This window comes from Cynocephalus volans, chromosome 5 (genome assembly GCF_027409185.1).
Source record: "Cynocephalus volans isolate mCynVol1 chromosome 5, mCynVol1.pri, whole genome shotgun sequence".
Lineage (NCBI taxonomy): Eukaryota > Metazoa > Chordata > Mammalia > Dermoptera > Cynocephalidae > Cynocephalus > Cynocephalus volans.
Genome location: NC_084464.1, coordinates 52543483 through 52562431, shown reverse-complemented (window position 1 = coordinate 52562431; position 18949 = coordinate 52543483). Strand labels below are relative to the sequence as shown.

General features: G+C 42.5%; 1 protein-coding gene across 1 annotated transcript; it reads right to left on the bottom strand.

Annotated features, from left to right (window-relative positions):
- Positions 1-686: 686 nt before the first annotated feature.
- On the bottom strand, positions 687-18072 carry LOC134379034 (triggering receptor expressed on myeloid cells 3-like). Its single transcript, XM_063098298.1, has 5 exons — positions 18015-18072; positions 16393-16746; positions 1861-1927; positions 1643-1749; positions 687-793 (listed from the first exon to the last, which is right to left on the bottom strand). The coding sequence occupies exons 1-5, from the start codon at positions 18070-18072 to the stop codon at positions 687-689; spliced, it is 693 nt and encodes a 230-aa protein (XP_062954368.1).
- Positions 18073-18949: the final 877 nt, after the last annotated feature.

Here is an 18949-nt window from a genome sequence, read left to right as displayed (position 1 = left end):
TCTAATCAATCATATGTTCAAATTTTGAAGAAAAATAACTTTTAGGTGTTAAGGCAGAATTTACCACAAGATTGAAAATAGTGGTGAAGAGAATGAAGACAATTTTGAGGTGAATGATGTTCACAAAAACTATTTAGGCGTTATAGCTAAATACTAGCTCTTAGCGTCTGGTTGAGAAAAATAAATTTTTGTTTCATCCGCTTTTATCTCGTTGCTAATGTTCTCTACATGAATCTCAATATTTCTATACTGTACAAGTGTGACCTTGTCCCAATCCACTGCAGTTGTATAAATGCAACAAATCAAGAAAGAATTGGATTTAGCCATATGCAACTGAAAACCAAATAATGGTGGCTTCAACATGGGAATGTTTACGTATTCTTTTTATTACAACAATTTCCAAGCATGCAAAAAAGTAGAGATAAGCATACATCTGACCCCCATGTACCATCACTCAGCTACATTTATTCTCACTTCCCACTTGGTTTTTGGCAAAACCATTCCATAGGTGGTGCTGTGTCATCATATAGGAAGCGCACGATCTCTAGTGGTTTAGATTAATGGTTCAGGTGACACAAGCTGGCAGAAAGATGTCTGAGATCCTACAACCCAGCTGCCCCACCTGGGTATAAATCCTAAAGGAGATCTCACATGATTCCATAGGAGAACATGATGGAGGACGCCCATCACAGTGTTGACTGCGATATGGAGAAGGGCACGGCAAACCAGCCTATGCACCCTGGGTTCCAGATGATGATGTGTGGGGAAGGAGGCAGTGGAGTGAGCTGCAGCCCTGCAAAGCAGTGGGCTGGGTGTGCCCCCAGCACAGACTGAAACAAGTGGATGAAAAAGGCACCTCACAATCTCTCTCACTTAATTTAAAAATCCAGCCACAGAAAAAGACACTAAGTGCTTCACTAAGTACATCCAGAGTCAAGGCTACATATCAAATGCATTAAAGGAGTTGGATCGAAGGGGCAGGTAGGTGGAGGTAGGGAACAAGGATAAAGAGGATAAATTGAAGAAATGAAGCATGGGGCCTCGCACGCACACACGATGATCATATACGTGAAGAAACTTTTTTCTTTTTGATCCTCCCCATCCCACAAAAAAGGAAAAGAAAATGGTCTTGGGTCCTGGGCTGAGCTGGCAGAATCAGAAACCTCTGTCATTGTTGTCCACACAGTGTACTTATGACCCTGAAAAAAGAGGATGAGGGGAAAATCTATAAGTTGAAGTGAATCCTCTCCCTGACCTTCTTTCCTGCCCTTTCTTTTACCCTGTCCTTGTTACCTGATCCTCCCTGCCACCTCCTCCTCCCTTTCACCTGCTCCCAGCTCCGCCCCTTCTTTCCCCTATACCTTCTACCTAGGCCCTCAGCGTTCTCCTCCCACCCCTTCCTCTCAGGATGGAGGCTGAGGCAGGGACTGGGGTGGGGGCTCTGGGAAAGCCTCTGTCCTTCTCTAAGGTCCGTTTCTTAGTGAAAGACCCAGATTGTGAGAAATAACAAGTATTTGAATCAGACTCAGCTATAATATTCCTGCCTCTGTGCTCTCTGGCTCCTTCTTCCTAACCAACCCTCCTGGGACAGAAGCTGGCCCCAGCTCCCTTGCTCCCCAGTCTAAATCCCAGCCCCACTCACCATACAGGACTGACAGCATCAGGCCGTTGGCCACCAGGAGTCCACACAGCACAGAGACCAGGAGTCTGGGGGCAGCCAAGCCAAAGCAGAGGGGCAAACTTGATTTCCTGGAGGGAGGAAGGAGAAAGGAGGATGAACTTGGGCTGGGATGTCACCTGCTTCTGCCAGTTCCTGAGCCAGGTCCCTTGTGGGCAGAGATTGTTTGTATAAGGACCCACCCTCGACTGATGATGGAGGGGCCATGGACACAGGGTGAGGGTTGGATCCACAGGGGTCTCTCTGGGCCTGAGAGGAGACCCAGCCATAAGGAAATCAGGAGTCTTGAATGGAAGAAAATGTTGCTGGAGTAAGAGCTGGGGTCCGGAGCTCAAGGGGTGGGAGGGATAGAGCTGGGCTGGGAGGGATAGAGACGGGGTGGTTCTCCGAGGAGCTCTCCCTGACCAGGTCAGAAGAGACAGGGCCATCAAGCTGACCCAGAAGCGGGAGGCTGCTGAGGCCGGAAAACAAAAGCAGATTTGCTGGGAGGAGAAAATCCTCAGAACCACAGTAGGCAGGCCAGGGGTGGGGGCTGCCCACAGGGGCTTGGGAGGACACGGACAGGGTGGGGGCAGCCGTCAGGAGGCCTGGGTCTTTGCCCTGTGCTAGGTGGCTGAGCAGGTCCTGTGCAGTCTCCGGACTCATTTTCTCAGGTGTGAACCTGGCTGATCCTGAAGGTGCTATTGGCTCTGGATCCTGAGAGGCTCTTCCCTCCCATTCGTGGGACAGTCAGAAGGGGGGCGGGGGGTCTGACAGTCCACACTGTCACCAGCAGCACCTCAGACTCCTGAGTGCCACCTCCTGCCAGCACCGAGCACTTACAGCATCCCCAGGCTGCTCATTGAAAAGGTATGAAGTGGCATTTCGTGGTTGTTTTAATGGACGTTTCCTTGATTATTCACCAGGGTGAGCATCGCTTGTTTGCCTTTTGGATTTCCTCTAATGTAAACCGCCTTCTGTGCGCTGTACCCACTTTCCACTGGGATTCCAGCCTTGTTCTTGTTGATGAGCATTAGTTCCTTGTTTGTATATTATACGTAGTATTGCCCTGTTTGTTTTAGACATTTTCAAATAATTTTTCCCATTCCGTCATCTGCTTGAAAACTTTTTTCCATAGTGTTATTCATTGAAGAGAATTTCTCAGTCTTGATGTAATCAAATTAATTTTTTTTTTTTTTTGCCTTAAGATTTGTACTTTTGAAGTTGTGTATAAGAAGTCCTTCCTCACCCCTAGGTCACACAGACATTCTTCTGCAGGATTTTTTTCTATTAGCCTGATAATTTTATTTTTCATGTATGTATAACTTGAATCCATCTGGAGTTTATTTTTGTACATACTTAAGTAGAAATCCATTTTTGGGGTCCATTTTTTAATATGTTCTACCAGTTTTCTGAAGGATGTCTACCAGATAATGTATGTATTGTATGTAATAATGCTCCTGTGTGTGCACAGATCTGTCTGGAACTCTGTCGCCTGTTCCACTGCTCCACTGATCAGTTCTTGCCCCAGCCCCACTCTATTATCAGTTATCTTATTTAATATTTGGTAGGACAACTCCTTTCTCTGCATTTTTACTTTTTCGAAGGTTGACTTAGGTAGTCATGCACCTTTATTTCTCCATGTAATTTTAGAGCAAATTTATCAAGCTTAAAAATTAAACTGAAGTTATGTTTGGGATTACATTTACATACTTTTTAATTTGAAGAAATTTACATCTTTTTAATGTTATTGTCTCATCAAAGATCATGGATTATTTTTATTTATTCAGATCACCTATGTCATTTATTAGCATTTTAAAATTTTCTCCAAAGAAGTCTTGGTTAGATTAATTTTTCCTAGATACTTTATAGATTTTTCTAAATAATTATTTCTAGTAGAGGACCACTTCTGATTCTTGTCAGTTGATCGTGTTTCTAGCAGCCTTGCCAGACTCTCTGGTGAGCTCTGATGGTTTGTTGCTTCCTCCTATTTTTTTCTAGATGTGCAATTGGTGACAGTTTTTGCTTTTGTCCAATCCTCCTTCCTCTTACCTGTTTTCTCTTTCTTCTAGCATTGGCCAGGACCTCTGATACTATACTAGCATTAGTGCCAACTGTGGAAATCCTTGATTTGAATTTATACATTTTGCACTTAGTAACATTTATTGTAGTCATTGATATATGATCTTTACCAAGTCATGTCTTCCAATTTTCTATTTTCTTGCAATATAAATGTGTTGAGCCTTCCCAAATGCTTTTTCTGCAGCAGTTGACTTTTTTTCCTGTAGTTTATTAAGTGGTTCATTTTCATTGATAGATTTTCTAAAGTTAAACTGTCCTTTCAGTCCTAGGATAAACCACACCTGATCATCATACACTATTTATTAATACATTGTTGAATTCAGTTAGCCAATATTTGTTTTGGTTTTGACTCCCTGTTCGTCAAGAAAATAAACCTATGATTTAACTTTCTTGTATTACCCTTAGCTGTTTTTTGAGACTAAGATGACCCTAGCCTGTTCACATGAGCTGGGCAGATTTGCTTCTTCTCTATTTTCTGCATCATCTTGTATAAAATATGAGTCAAATCTTTCTTAAAAGATTGGTGATATCTGTGAAACCATCTGAGTCTTAAATTTTCTGTGTGGATCGATCTTTATCTAACATTTAAATTTCTTTTCTATTTATTAATCTCTTCAAATCTATTTCTTCTTCTGCTAATCTTGGCATTTTATATTTCTTTTAAGAACTTACCCACTTCTAGGATTTTAAACAACAAGAATTTGTTCAAGGTTTGCTTATTAAAAAATCTTTGTAGAGTATGTAGTTATTTTCTTCTTTTCCTTCAGTTTGTTGTTTATTTATATCTTCTTTTACATTGTTCTGTCTTGAGAGACGTATGTCTGTTTTATTGAACTTTCCAAAGAATAAATTTTGGGCTTCTTTGATCTCCATTATTAAAATTGATTTAATTTATTTCAGCCCTTACCATAATTATTTTCCTCCTTTATATTTCAGTTGGTCTCACCTTATTACTCACATTCCATCTTCCTGAGTTTAGTATTTGCTCATTTATTTTTAATCTTTTATATATTCCAAGTGTACTTAAGGCTTTAATTTCCCCTCTAAATATTAGCTATGTATTCTAAATTTTGATACATAGTGTTTATATTATCATAATATATTTTATCACATATTTAATAATTTATGTAAGAATATATTAAACATTATTGTGTTTCAGAACATGCTATTTTAGCTTTACTTCCCTCATGCATTCTTAATTTTATTGCATTAAAATTAAGAGAATACGTTATCTATTATATTTGAGATACATTACTATATATTTGTTTGGAGAATATGTTATCTATTATATTAATTCTCTGGGATTCCTTCGAGCTTCTTTTGTGTCCTTGTACAAAGTCTACTTTTGTAAATATTCTCCATGTATTTGATAGAATGTATATTATGTTTTCATTTATGCAGAGTGTTATATATATTTGTGTGTACACATATAGTTTATATATATTTATAAATAGTGTATTTTATTAAATATTTATAATACATTTACATAGTTGAAAATATTTTAAATGTGTAAATTCATGTTATATATTTGAAAATATCTATTTAAAATATAATTAGTATATTATATTTTTATAAATATGTATCATAATATATCATAATATATATCAGGTAAATAAATAAACATAAACTAGGTAAATAATAAATTTCAGGTATTATATGCCATGTATATAATATCTACAACATAATATACACACATGGTAAAATATGTTTATATTTACAATATAAATATATATACATGGGAAATATATATACATGTGCATAAAATTGTAAATATTATATACATGGTATATAATACCTGAAATTTATTACTTACCTGATTTAGAACTTGGATTCCTTTACTTTTTTTTTTTTCATTGATCTTTGATCGTCTGAGAAGGATGTGACTCTCCAGCTACAATTGTTAATTATTTACTTCTCTTTGCATCTCTGATAGTGTTGCTTGATGTATTTTATAGTCAACTATTTGGGTACAAATAGGCTTATGACTGTTCTATTTTCCAGCTCAACTGTGTCTTTCATCAGTATGTATTTTATATCTTTGTCTTATAATAATATAACTTAAATTCTATTTTGTTCAATATTAAGAGTACCACAACAGTTTCTTTTGTTTCCCATTAGCCAGCTATCTTTTTTATTCTTTTTCTTTTTCGTTTTTTTTTTTTTTAGAGCTGCATATATATATATTTTTTAATTTTATTTTGTCGATATACATTGTGGCTGATTATTGCTCCCCATCACCAAAACCTCCCTCCCTCCTCCCTCCCCCCCACCCCCCCAACAATGTCCTTTCTGTTTGCTTGTTGTATCAACTTCAAGTAATTGTGGTTGTTATATCTTCTTCCCCACCCCGTTTTTTTTTTTTTTGTGTGTGTGTGTGTGTGTGTGTGTGTGAATTTATATATTAATTTTTATCTCCCACCAATAAGTGAGAACATGTGGTATTTCTCTTTCTGTGCCTGACTTGTTTCACTTAATATAATTCTCTCAAGGTCCATCCATGTTGTTGCAAATGGCAGTATTTCATTTCTTTTTATAGCTGAGTAGTATTCCATTGTGTAGATATACCACATTTTCCGTATCCACTCATTTGATGATGGACATTTGGGCTGGTTCCAACTCTTGGCTATTGTAAAGAGTGCTGCGATGAACATTGGGGAACAGGTATACCTTCGACTTGATGATTTCCATTCCTCTGGGTATATTCCCAACAGTGGGATAGCTGGGTCGTATGGTAGATCTATCTGCAATTGTTTGAGGAACCTCCATACCGTTTTCCATAGAGTATGCACCATTTTGCAGTCCCACCAACAATGTATGAGAGTTCCTTTTTCTCCGCAACCTTGCCAGCATTTATTGTTCAGGGTCTTTTGGATTTTAGCCATCCTAACTGGGGTGAGATGGTATCTCGGTGTAGTTTTGATTTGCATTATCCAGATGCTGAGTGATGTTGAGCATTTTTTCATATGTCTGTTGGCCATTTGTATGTCTTCCTTAGAGAAATGCCTACTTAGCTCTTTTGCCCATTTTTTAATTGGGTTGCTTGTTTTTTTCTTGTAAAGTTGTTTGAGTTCCTTGTATATTCTGGATATTAATCCTTTGTCAGAAGTATATTTTGCAAATATTTTCTCCCACTCTGTTGGTTGTCTTTTAACTCTGTTAATTGTTTCTTTTGCTGTGCAGAAGCTTTTTAGTTTGATATAATCCCATTTGTTTATTTTACCTTTGGTTGCCCGTGCTTTTGGGGTCGTATTCATGAAGTCTGTGTCCAGTCCTATTTCCTGAAGTGTTTCTCCTATGTTTTCTTTAAGAAGTTTTATTGTTTCAGGGTGTATATTTAAATCCTTAATCCATTTTGAGTTGATTTTAGTATATGGTGAGAGGTATGGATCTAGTTTCATTCTCCTGCATATGGATATCCAGTTATCCCAGCACCATTTGCTGAAGAGGCAGTCCCTTCCCCATTGAATAGGCTTGCTGCCTTTGTTAAAGATCAGATGGCAGTAAGTGTGTGGGTTGATTTCTGGATTCTCTATTCTATTCCATTGGTCAGTGTGTCTGTTTTTATGCCAGTACCATACTGTTTTGGTTATTGTAGCTTTGTAGTATAGCTTAAAGTCAAGTAGTTTTATGCCTCCAGCTTTATTTTTTTTGCTGAGCATTGCTTTGGCTATGCGTGGTCTTTTATTGTTCCATATAAATGTCTGGATAGTTTTTTCCATTTCTGAGAAAAATGTCTTTGGAATTTTGATGGGGATTGCATTGGATTTGTATATCACTTTGGGTAGTATGGACATTTTCACTATGTTGATTCTTCCAATCCAAGAGCATGGGATATCTTTCCATCTTCTTGTATCCTCTCTAATTTCTCTCAGCAGTGGTTTGTAGTTCTCATTATAGAGATTTTTCACCTCCTTGGTTAACTCAATTCCTAAGTATTGTATTTTTTTTGGTGGCTATTGTAAATGGGCAGGCCTTCTTGATTTCTTGTTCTGCATGTTCACTATTGGAGAAAAGAAATGCTACTGATTTTTGTGTGTTGATTTTGTATCCTGCTACTGTGCTGAAATCATTTATCAATTCCAAGAGTTTTTTTGTAGAGGATTTAGGCTGTTCAATATATAGGATCATGTCATCTGCAAACAGGGACAGTTTGACTTCATCTTTTCCAATCTGGATGCCCTTTATTTCCTTCTCTTCTCTGATTGCTCTGGCTAGTACTTCCAACACTATGTTGAATAGGAGTGGTGAGAGTGGGCATCCTTGTCTAGTTCCTGTTCTTAAAGGAAAAGCTTTCAGCTTTTCCCCATTCAGGATGATATTGGCAGTGGGTTTGGCATATATGGCTTTAATTATATTGAGATACTTTCCGTCTATACCTAACTTATAGAGGGTCTTTGTCATGAATGAGTGCAGAACTTTATCAATTGCTTTTTCAGCATCTATAGAGATGATCATATGGTCCTTGTGTTTGACTTAATTAATATGGTGTATCACATTTATTGATTTGCGTAGTTGAACCAACCTTGCATCCCTGGGATGAATCCCACTTGATCGTGGTGAATAATTTTACGTATGTGTTGCTGTATTCTGTTTGCTAGTATTTTAGTGAGGATTTTTGCATCTATATTCATCAAGGATATCGGCCTGTAGTTTTCTTTTTTGGTTATATCTTTACCTGGTTTTGGTATCAGGATGATGTTTGCTTCATAGAATGAGTTTGGGAGATTTGAGTTTGTTTCAAATCTTTTGGAATAGTTTGTAAAGAATCGGTGTCAATTCCTCTTTGAATGTTTGGTAAAATTCTGCTGTGAATCCATCTGGTCCTGGGTTTTTCTTTGTTGGGAGCCTTCTGATAACAGCTTCAATCTCCTTTATTGTTATTGGTCTGTTCAAATTTTCTACATCTTCATGGTTCAGTTTTGGGAGCTTGTGTGTGTCCAGAAATTTATCCATTTCCTCCAGATTTTCAAATTTGTTGGCGTATAGTTGTTTATTGTAGTCTTGAATGATTCCTTGTATTTCAGATGAATCAGTTGTGATATCGCCTTTTTCATTTCTAATTTTGGTTATTTGAGTCTTCTCTCTTCTTTTTTTTGTTAGCCGTGCTAATGGTTTGTCAATTTTATTTATCTTTTCAAAAAACCAACTTTTTGATTCATTGATCTTTTGAATTGTTTTTTGGGTTTCAATTTCATTCAGTTCTGCTCTGATCTTAATGATTTCTTTCCGTCTGCTAAGTTTTGGTTTGGATTGTTCTTGTTTTTCTACTTCTTTAAGGTGAAGTGTTAGGTTGTTCACTTGCCATCTTTCCATTCTTCTGAGGTGAGCATTTAATGTAATAAATTTCCCCCTTAATACTGCTTTTGCAGTATCCCGCAGGTTTTGATATGATGTATCATTGTTTTCATTAGTTTCAAGAAATTTTTTGATTTCCTGCTTGATTTCTTCTTGGACCCATATGTCATTAAGTAGAATGCTGTTTAATTTCCATGTGTTTGTATAGTTTCCAGAGTTTCATTTGTTATTGATTTCTAGTTTTAATCCATTGTGGTCTGAGAAAATACATGGGATAATTCCAATTTTTTTGAATTTATTGAGACTTGATTTGTGACCTAATATGTGATCTATCCTGGAGAATGATCCATGTGCTGCTGAGAACAATGAATATTCTGAGGTTGTTGGATGGAATGTTCTGCAGATATCTGCCAATTCCAATTGGTCTAGAGTCTTGTTTAGATCTTCTGTTTCTCTACTGATTCTTTGCCTAGATGATCTGTCTAATATTGACAGTGGGTGTTCAGGTCCCCTGCTATTATGGTATTAGTGTCTATTTCCTTCTTTAGGTCTAATAGAGTTTGTTTTATAAATCTGGCTGCTCCAACATTGGGTGCATACATATTTATGATTGTTATGTCTTCTTGATGGATCAGTCCTTTTATCATTAAGTAGTGTCCCTCATTGTCTCTTTTTATGGTTTTTAGTTTAAAGTCTATTTTGTCAGTTATAAGAATAGCTACTCCAGCTCGTTTTTCTTTTCTGTTTGCATGGTAAATCTTTTTCCATCCTTTCACTCTTAGTGTATGTGAATCTTTATGGGTGAGGTCGGTCTCTTGTAGGCAGCATATAGTTGGGTCCTCCTTTTTAATCCAGTCAGCCAGTCTGTGTCTTTTGATTGTGGAATTTAAGCCTTTTACATTAAGAGTTGTTATTGAAAGGTGTGGATTTATTCCTAGCATTTTATTGGTTGTTTGGTTGTCTTAGGTGTCTTTTGTTCCTTGCTTTCTGATTTACTGTTTGGTTTCTGTGTTTGTTGGTTCCTTAGGTTGTAGATAGCGTTTTTGTTTGATTGTTTTCTCTTCATGAATGCCATTTTTATTATACTAGTGGGTTTTGGTTTTTCTTAGGTTTTTATGGCAGTGGTAGTTATTTTTCAGGAACCAAACCCAGTACTCCCTTGAGGATTTCTTGTAAGGGTGGTCGTATGTTAGTGAACTCCAGCAGTTTTTGTTTGTCTGAGAAATATACTATTTGCCCTTCATTTTGGAAGGATAGCCTTGCAGGGTAGAGTATTCTTGGCTGGCAATCTTTGTCTTTTAGTATTTTGAATATATCATCCCATTCCTTTCTAGCTTTTAGGGTTTGTGATGAAAAGTCTGATGTTAGCCTGATTAGGGCTCCCTTATAGGTGATTATTTGATGCTTCTCGCTTGCAGCTTTTAAGATTCTCTCTTTGTCTGTGAGTTTTGCCAATTTGACTATGACATGTCTTGGAGAAGGCCTTTTTTGGTTGAATACGTTTGGAGATCGTTGAGCTTCCTGGATCTGAAGGTCTGTGATTTTTCCTATACCTGGGAAGTTTTCTGCCACTATTTTGTTGAATATGTTTTCAATGGAATCTCCATTTTCCTCCCCTTCTGGAATACCCATGACTCGGATATTTGAGCGTTTAAGGTTGTCTGATATCTCTCTCAGATTTTCTTCAATGTCTTTGATTCTTTTTTCTTTCTTTTTGTCTGCTTGTGTTATTTCAAATAGCCTATCTTCAAGTTCAGAGGTTCTCTCTTCAACTTCGACAAGCCTGCTGGTTAAACTTTCCGTTGTGTTTTTTATTTCGCTGAATAACTTCTTCAGTTCAGCAAGTCTGCTACATTTTTTTTCAGGACCTTGATTTCCTTGTACATTTCCTCTTTCAGATCCTGTGTACTTTTCCTCATTTCATCATAATGTCTAGCTGAGTTTTCTTGTATCTCATTCAGTTTCCTTAGAATTATCACTCGAAATTCCTTGTCAGTCATTTCAAGGGCTCCTTGTTCTATAGGATCTAGAGTTTGAGATATATTAACTTTTGGTGGTGTACTTTCTTTATTTTTTGTATTTCTGGTATCTTTTTTTTGATGTTTGTTCATTGTGGCAGGGGGTTTCACAGTCCACCGGTTTGAGATTATTGACTTACTAAGATGTTGCTGTGGTTGCCAATTTGGTATGGCTACCTCCGTGATTGCTCCGTTGGCCTCTAGTGCCTTCTGTGTATTGTTGCCTCGGGTCTTGGGCCTCTCCGGGGAGCCACCTTTCTGGTCAGCTTGGACTCTCCTGGGCTGGTGGATCACGTACCACAGGGTGTGTGATCTCTGTTGAGCTTTCACTTCCCGTGCAGGACTTCTCCCTGTTCCATGTGCTCTGGCCCAGGCTGTTGGATCGTGCAGTGGCGACCCCACAGGGTGTGTGGTTTATGTCGATTCTCCACCTCCCTCGCCGCATGTCTCCCCACTCTGTGCGAACTGGGCTGGGCTGGGACGTGTCTTCTGCAACCCTCGTCTATCAGCTGGTCCTTCAAGACCCTGCTCGGCACCGCCTCGCCCGGGAAGTCTACCAGGTTTCTGCTAGGCACAGACGACCGGTCGCTCTGGGTGCCTTTGTAGCACTGTAGATCTTTCTCGGGACTTGTTCACCTTTGTATCCCCCCGGCATGGACCGAGTCTAGCGCCTGCCTGCAATCAGCGCTCTGGCAGGTTCAAGCGGACTTGAGAACTCTCCTACCACACTATTCCCAACCAGAAATTGGTTAGGCGTTTTTCCAAACTGGTGGCCGCAGGGATGGTATCTGCCTCCCAGTAACAGGAAGTTTACCGGGGCCAGAGTCCAGGGTGTGGTGGGGTGACAGTCGGCCCCGCCCGTACTTTCTTGCCCTCCCAACACTGGCCTGGGACGCACCACGCCACCAGCCCCGCCAGAGAACTGTGGAGGGAGTGGGAGGGGAGGCCAGCCCGCAGGCCCCGGGAAGCCCCGCGCCGGGGCAAGCAAGTGGGAAGGCTCAGTGAGGAGTCGAGCGGGGTGGAGCTGCCAGCACCTGGGAAAATGGAGGCAGCCCCGGGGCAGTGAGTGGCCTGGTGATGCAGGCAGAAGCTGGGTGGGCGTCAGCTCCCCCCCCCCGAGCAGGGCCTGGCCAGGGGTCACTCACAGGGCTATGTCAGGTCGGGCACTCGCTCTCTGCCTCTGGTTTGTTGCCTTCCCTGTTCTTGGCCGCTGCAGCCTCGGGCTGCTTGCTCAGTCCCGTGGCGTGGCTCGGGTGTTTCCCAGGATGCCGGCCTGAAACCTCGAATCCTGAATAGGGCAGCTGGCCGCCTTCAGCGCAGCCCCGGCCTCCAGGATCCTGTCTGCGTCCACAGCAGCCCTGGCGCCGTGTTCCCTGTTTAGAGATTTGCTTTTGCAGCTACGAAACAGTTCTTTTCCTGCTCCATTCTTCAAAGCTGTTGCCTGTAAATGAGGCAGCCTCTCCTGCTGAGGGCAAAGTGGCAGTCAGCCCCCACGACCGGCCACCAGCAGCGGTCCTCCCTTAAGAGATGGCAAGAGGATGGTCCGTAAGTTTCCCGGCTGCCTGAGGCCCAGTGGCCGCCTTTTCCACCTCAGCTACTCTGCGCCAACCGCCGCAGCCACCGCCATCTTGAAAAATTCGCAAGACTCCAGCTATCTTTTTAAAACCTTTTTTAACCTTTTGAAATCTTTTTGTTAATGTGTCTCTTGTAGGCAATTTATCACTGGAATTTTTAAAAACTTAAACAGAGAGTCTCTGTCCTTATTTTCTGAGTTTAATCCACTTAAATTTATTAAAACTGCTATTTTATTAGCACTTATTTCTACCATTATATTTCCTTTTTTGCATTTACTGAGATTTATTTAAAAATGCATTTCCTATTTTCCTTTGGATAGAGTTTATTTTGCTGCTTAAAAGGGTATACATTCTATTTACTTCACAGAAGATCCATATCTATGCTGATTTACTCCAATTACCGCCTTAAACTTATCAATATCTACATATGGCCTCTCATGAGACAAGTCCTTAACCATCCTTTCATGGCCTTCTGGTCTCTCTTCCTCACCCCATGTTGATGGTGTCTAGAATGTCATTTTTCAATTGTCATTGATATATATTCTCTTTCTCTTCATTTTGCTTTTAGCTGCTTAAAAAAAAAAACAAAAAAAAAAAACGAGAATAAACTTTACCAAGATGCATGATCACAGTGACTTCTTCACTTCTTGCAGCATCTCCTGGATTTTGTTTTTCATCTTAATTGAGAGCTTCCTCCAGGAATGTTTTCAGAGGGGATCTTTGCATGTGAGTCCCTGGAAGTCCTAAAGTATTATGACCTCATATTGCAGTGACAATTTGGCTGGATATTAAATCCTAGATACAAAGTTTTTCCTGAATACTTTAAGAATGTTATTCAATTGTATTCTTGCATCGAGAATTCTTCTTTAAAAGTCTGATGTGAATCTAATTCTTATTCTTTTGCAGGTGATCTGAATTCAGATCAGAATTTTCTGTCTTTGATGTTCTTACATTTCACATAATGTGTCTAGGGGTGTGTGTGTGTGTGTTTCCTATTTTCCTGTCTTGGCAGTGTAGGAGTCTTTTTAATCTGAGATCTTTCCTTTTCTATAATTCTGAGAAATTCGTATTGAGTCTTCAAATATTTCTTCCTTTCCTCTTTTCTGTCCTACAAGAATTCTTAATACTTACATGTTTGTGCATCTACACGTACTTTCCTCCTTCATGACTCTTAACTTCTCTCTAACTTTTAAAATCTCCTAATCCTTTCCAGAAACATTCTATGAGATTACCTCACCTTTTGTCCAGTTCACTTTTCAACCAGACCTATCCTTCTTTATTACATATGTTGTGGTCTACAACATTTTTCACAACTAGTATTACCATTTAGCTCCTTTTAATGGCTCTTGTCCTTGATTCACATAGTTTAGGTCTTCCCTTACCCCTTTATCTTTACTTAGAATTGCTGTGGTTTCGGTTCCCGTTTTCTGCTTCAGATGGTTTCTACTGTTTGGTGAGTGGTGACTGTTTTAAAGAAGTAGTTCCTAAGATGCCACGTTCTTTTGGCCTGTGAATTCAGATTCCCCTGTTGTTATCAGATACCCAGCCTGGTCATGGGGAAGAACCGAAGGCTGAATCCTTTTACCTAGAGAGTTTTAAAAGAGAGAGGCAGAAGCCCCCCGAGCACGAGATCCCAGTCCCCTTCGGCTGGTTTTCTCACGCTCTGTTTAGGGTCTCACCTCTGAACTCATCAGGAGAGGCTCCTGGTGTATTAGTCTGTTCCTGTTGCTTATAACAGAACTGGGTGATTTATAAAGAAAATGAAATTTATTGCTTACAGGTTCTGAGGCTGGGAAGTCCAAAGTCCATCTGGTGGTGACAACAGTGACCCAGGGGTCTCACATTGCAAGATGGTGGAAGCAGAGAGAGCAGAGAGAGACAGACTATCCTCTTTTAAAGCTCTCAGAACCACGCCCTGACCACCATTTTTAGTCCATTCACTATGGCATGGTCCTACAACCCAATCACCTCTTCAAGGCCCCACCTTACAGTTACCTAATAGGATTTCCCACCCTCTTAACAGCCACAGTGGGGGCTAAGTTTCTAATACATAAAACTTGGGGGACACAACTCAAGCTTCAGGGACTTTGGGGGGGACATAATTCAATCCACTACACCTGGGTTTGTCATGTCCCTGCTTAGAGCTTGGAGGAGCAGAAGGGCAAGGAGTAAGTGCCCACGGCAGGTGTCATTTATTTTCATCAGTCCCTTGCTGCTTTTGCTGAGCAATGATCCCCTAGAGCACCTGTGACCCAGGCTGCTGCAGCCTATTTCTGCGGTGCAGGGGAGGTCATGATGACCTTGAAACCCATGACCGCAGGGTCAGGAATAGAAATGAAATGTTCCTCTCACCTTTTACTGCTGGTATCTCCAGCTGCCACCTACCCCAGCTGCAGTCACTCTCTCCACAGCCACCAAGAACATGCACCCACACACCCTCCAGTTCCCAAACTGTTGGGGTCCATTTTGTCAAACCAGAAATCTGTGTTTAACTGTCTTTTCTATAGCTCCTCCACAGTCACTGACCTGTGTCCTTCCCTTCAACTTTATGGCTGGGTTTGGGGGCTCCTCTGCAGTACCCTGGGTCCAAACACTTTGACAGGAATTCTTGGGTCCCCTCTCCCTGGTTCTGAGGCTGTGTGAACTATCTGACCATCCCTTCCCAGGACCCTCCGTCCCAGTAAGACCCCTGACCTACCTCTACTCAGAGCCATTGGTGGAAGCAGGGCCAGCGGTCCCCTCTGGAGAAGTGATTGGAACTAAGGAGGACACAAAGAAGACAGAGGCTGCCCAGGGGAACAGAATAGAGAATGGGATTGGGCCCCACAAACCCTGAGAGGAAGTGGAGAGGGGACAAAGCCATCTCCTTAGGGTCCCTCGGGCTAGGGGTAGCCGAGGGCCGAGATCTTTATAACCAGCTGAAGTAAAGTCTGGCACGAGGCCTAAAGGGGAGAAGTCTCTCCCCAAGCTGGTGGGAGTGAGGGGCAAGGCCAGGACACACAGGTGAAGGGTCTTCTGTGCAGGCGTGCCTCTTGGGATACCCAGTTCCTCACTGTAGGAACATGGCTGTTTCTGTCATCAGTTCAGATGATTCATGTTTATCTCCCTAACTTTTAAGCCCAACAAGGCCTGAATGTGGCTCCCACCAGCCCAGGTCCATAGGATCCACCCCAGAGGCAGACATGCCTGGTGCCTTCGTTCCTGAGACTGAGGCCCCCCCCAAGGTGCCTGGCCTCCCTCTTTCCTCCCCTCACTGAGACCCCAAACCTACTTGTCCTTGTTGAGAGCCAGGTGGAGGTCCATATAGGAGAAGTGGTCGATTCTAAAGAGAAAAGAGAGTAGACAACATATGCCCAGGGGCCCAGAAGAGAAAATGGGGTCTGGCCTGAAAGCTGTGAGTGGATGTAGGGGGCCCAGAGCCAGGCCATCAAGATCCCTTACGCCAGGAGTGACCAGCACCTAAGGTCTGTACACCAGAGCAGTCAAGACATGTGTGTATGTGTGTGTGTGTGTGTGTGTGTATGTGTGTGTGTGTGTGTGTGTGTGTGTGTGCGCACGCGCATGCGCGCATGCACAAGAGGAGAGCTGGTGCTGTGCCTGTGTAAAAAAAAGAGAGACAGAAACTCAGAGGGAGACTCGAGGTTCTGGTCCACTGATCCCTGAGCACATCCTTTACCAGTTGGGGCAGGATGGGCAGGGTGGAACAGAGGTTGGAGCCCAATGTGGCGACACAGGTCCTCACTTCCCTCCAAACACTGCTGCTCACCTTTGCACTGTACCGGCCGAATCCGAGAGTTCAGGACAATGGGGTCCTGAGATGCGAGGAGGATCACACACTGGTACATCCCCAAGTCCCGCCTTTGGAGCTCTGTCACTGTGACCCTGATTATGGCTTCGGTGGGAAAATCCTCCAGCAGGTACCTTCCGGCCTGGGCCCAGGTTAGGTTTGATTTTGTAGTCTTTGTGCTCACGAGAGTTTCTGGGGGGCCCTGGCTCCCCACCCGCTGCCAGGCCTTCAGGCTGGTGCTGTATTTCACAACGTTGTAAGGACAGACCATGGTCAGGTTGTTTCCTTCTAGCAGACACATTGACTCCTCCCGTTCACCTACAGCTTGGAATCCTAGAATGAGGAGTCAAAGCGCTTTACTGAGCACATGTTGTTTCCTCCGTCAGCCCCGCGTGCCCAGCTTCAGACTCCACCACAGACACAGGATGGCAAATGAAGAGTACTAATAGCTCCACCAAACATTTAGGGGTGATCTAGGATTTTTGAAGGAAGGTGTGTGGAAATGGTTCGGCAATTGTGTATGTCTGTGTGTGTTTGTTTTACCAATATACACACACATATGGAGCAAACAAGGAAAATGTCAATCATGTTTGAACATTTCGTAAAGCTGTTGAGTTAATGGCAGATATTGCTTTTACACTTTGTAAATTGTTGATTTTTCATTTAAAAAAGTTAAAAAGACCTTCGCCAGTTTTACCACCTTTTTTCTATTCTATTTGTTGTTGTCCAGACATATCCCTTGCTTTGTGGTATGCAGTACTTTATATGAGCTTAAATGAGTGTCCCCAAGTTGAATGCTCTTCCCAATCCTCTTCACCCCTGTCCATCCCATTTCATCTGATGGGAGTCTATCTGAACACTACCAGTGGGCACTGATCTCTTGCTTCACCTGCCCCTCAACACCATCAACATCACTCACCACAACTTTTATTAAGCATCTACTGTGCCCTAAATACTGAGCCAAGAGCTTCCATCAATCTGAGATTTAATTCTAGGACAACCCTCTGAAGTATGTACCATCTACAGATGAATACTTTTGAGAAGATGCTATTTGAAAAGGAGGAAACTGAGGCTCACAGAGTTTCGGGGTCTTTCTCAAGGTCACACATGCAGAAAGAGGAAGAGACGGGACTTGAACCAGCTCCGTCTGGTTCCAGAGCCCTCACTCTCTTTCCCACACTCCTCTCTGCCCCTGGCCAGAGGGACTCGTGCTGCAATTCTCTCTTTGTGCTGCTACTTGGTCCTTTGCTGTCAGTGACCTTCTCCTCCACCCCGTGACAGAATATTCCTTGAAGGGGGGACTTCGTCTTACACTACTTCACATCTCCCAGGACATCGGTGCAGTGCTGGGGGATTGCTCGCTACACTCCACCTAATTTTCTCAGCTTCCAGATGCACTAGAGGAGCCTCACGGTGGACCAGCACAGTCTGCATGCATTACCTGCCTTTTCCCTTTCCTGTCTCTCGCACACACCCCGACCCCATTCCTGTCCACCCTAAAGTGATGAGAGGAAACTGCTCTCAGTACGTACCTCCCTGAGCTGTCCACATCGCTCTCCCTGGAGTCCTCTCCCTGATCCTTTTTACCTGCCTCTCCTTACCTGAAACACCGAGCAGCAGCAGCAGCAGCAGCAGCAGCCTTAGCCACTCCAGAGCCATGTCCCCTCCATTCTGTCACTACAGTGGATCCACGTCTTGCTGGCCAGGCCAGGGCCTCCCTCTCTCAGTTGCTGGAGGGTGTTGCCCCACATCAGTGTTTGCATCTTCCCGGAAAGGCTGGGCTGTTGCTTTGCAATTGAGAAACCCTGAGGGAACTGTGGCAAGAGGGATCAGCTCAGGTAATGCAGAAGGTGAAAATGAAGAAAAGAGCGATTGCTGTCCTTGTGACAGCTTCCTTCCTGCCTTCATTATGTCACAGACCTCCTGGGAAGCACTCAGTAGCTCCCCGTTCCCCACCACAGCAAGTCTAGACCCACCATCTGAGGTCCCCCCCACTCCACTCACTTCCTCAGATCACCAGGACATTCTCATCACTGGTCACTGACCACTGTGTCCCACAGCCCTCATGCCATTCTGCTCATCTGAAATGATAGCATGCATCCAAACTGCACTCCCTTCCACGCCCAGTTTCTGACAAGCCACCTCCTTTCACCTTTCTCCATGCCACTGTTCTCAAGTGTGGGCACTTGGCTGAATCACTCAGGAAGGTGGGACACAGACACATGCCTGGGCTTCACCCCAGAAATGCCATTTGGGAGGTCTGGTGAGGGGCCTGGGAGCCTGCATTTTTACAAGCAGTCCAGGTGATTCTGAGGCAGGTGCTCCACGTAGACCAGGCCCACAGGAGCTCAGTGTATGGTCACATGGGCCCTGAGGAAGGCCCTGAGGTCACTTCCTATGGATGAGGTATGTGCCTCCTTGATCCAGCCAGTCAGGGCATGGGCAGGGAGACCACAAGTGTGACGGTCATAGGAGTAACTACCATGGGTTGAGTCCTACTATGTACCAGGTGCTTTACTCAGGTGATCTCATGTAA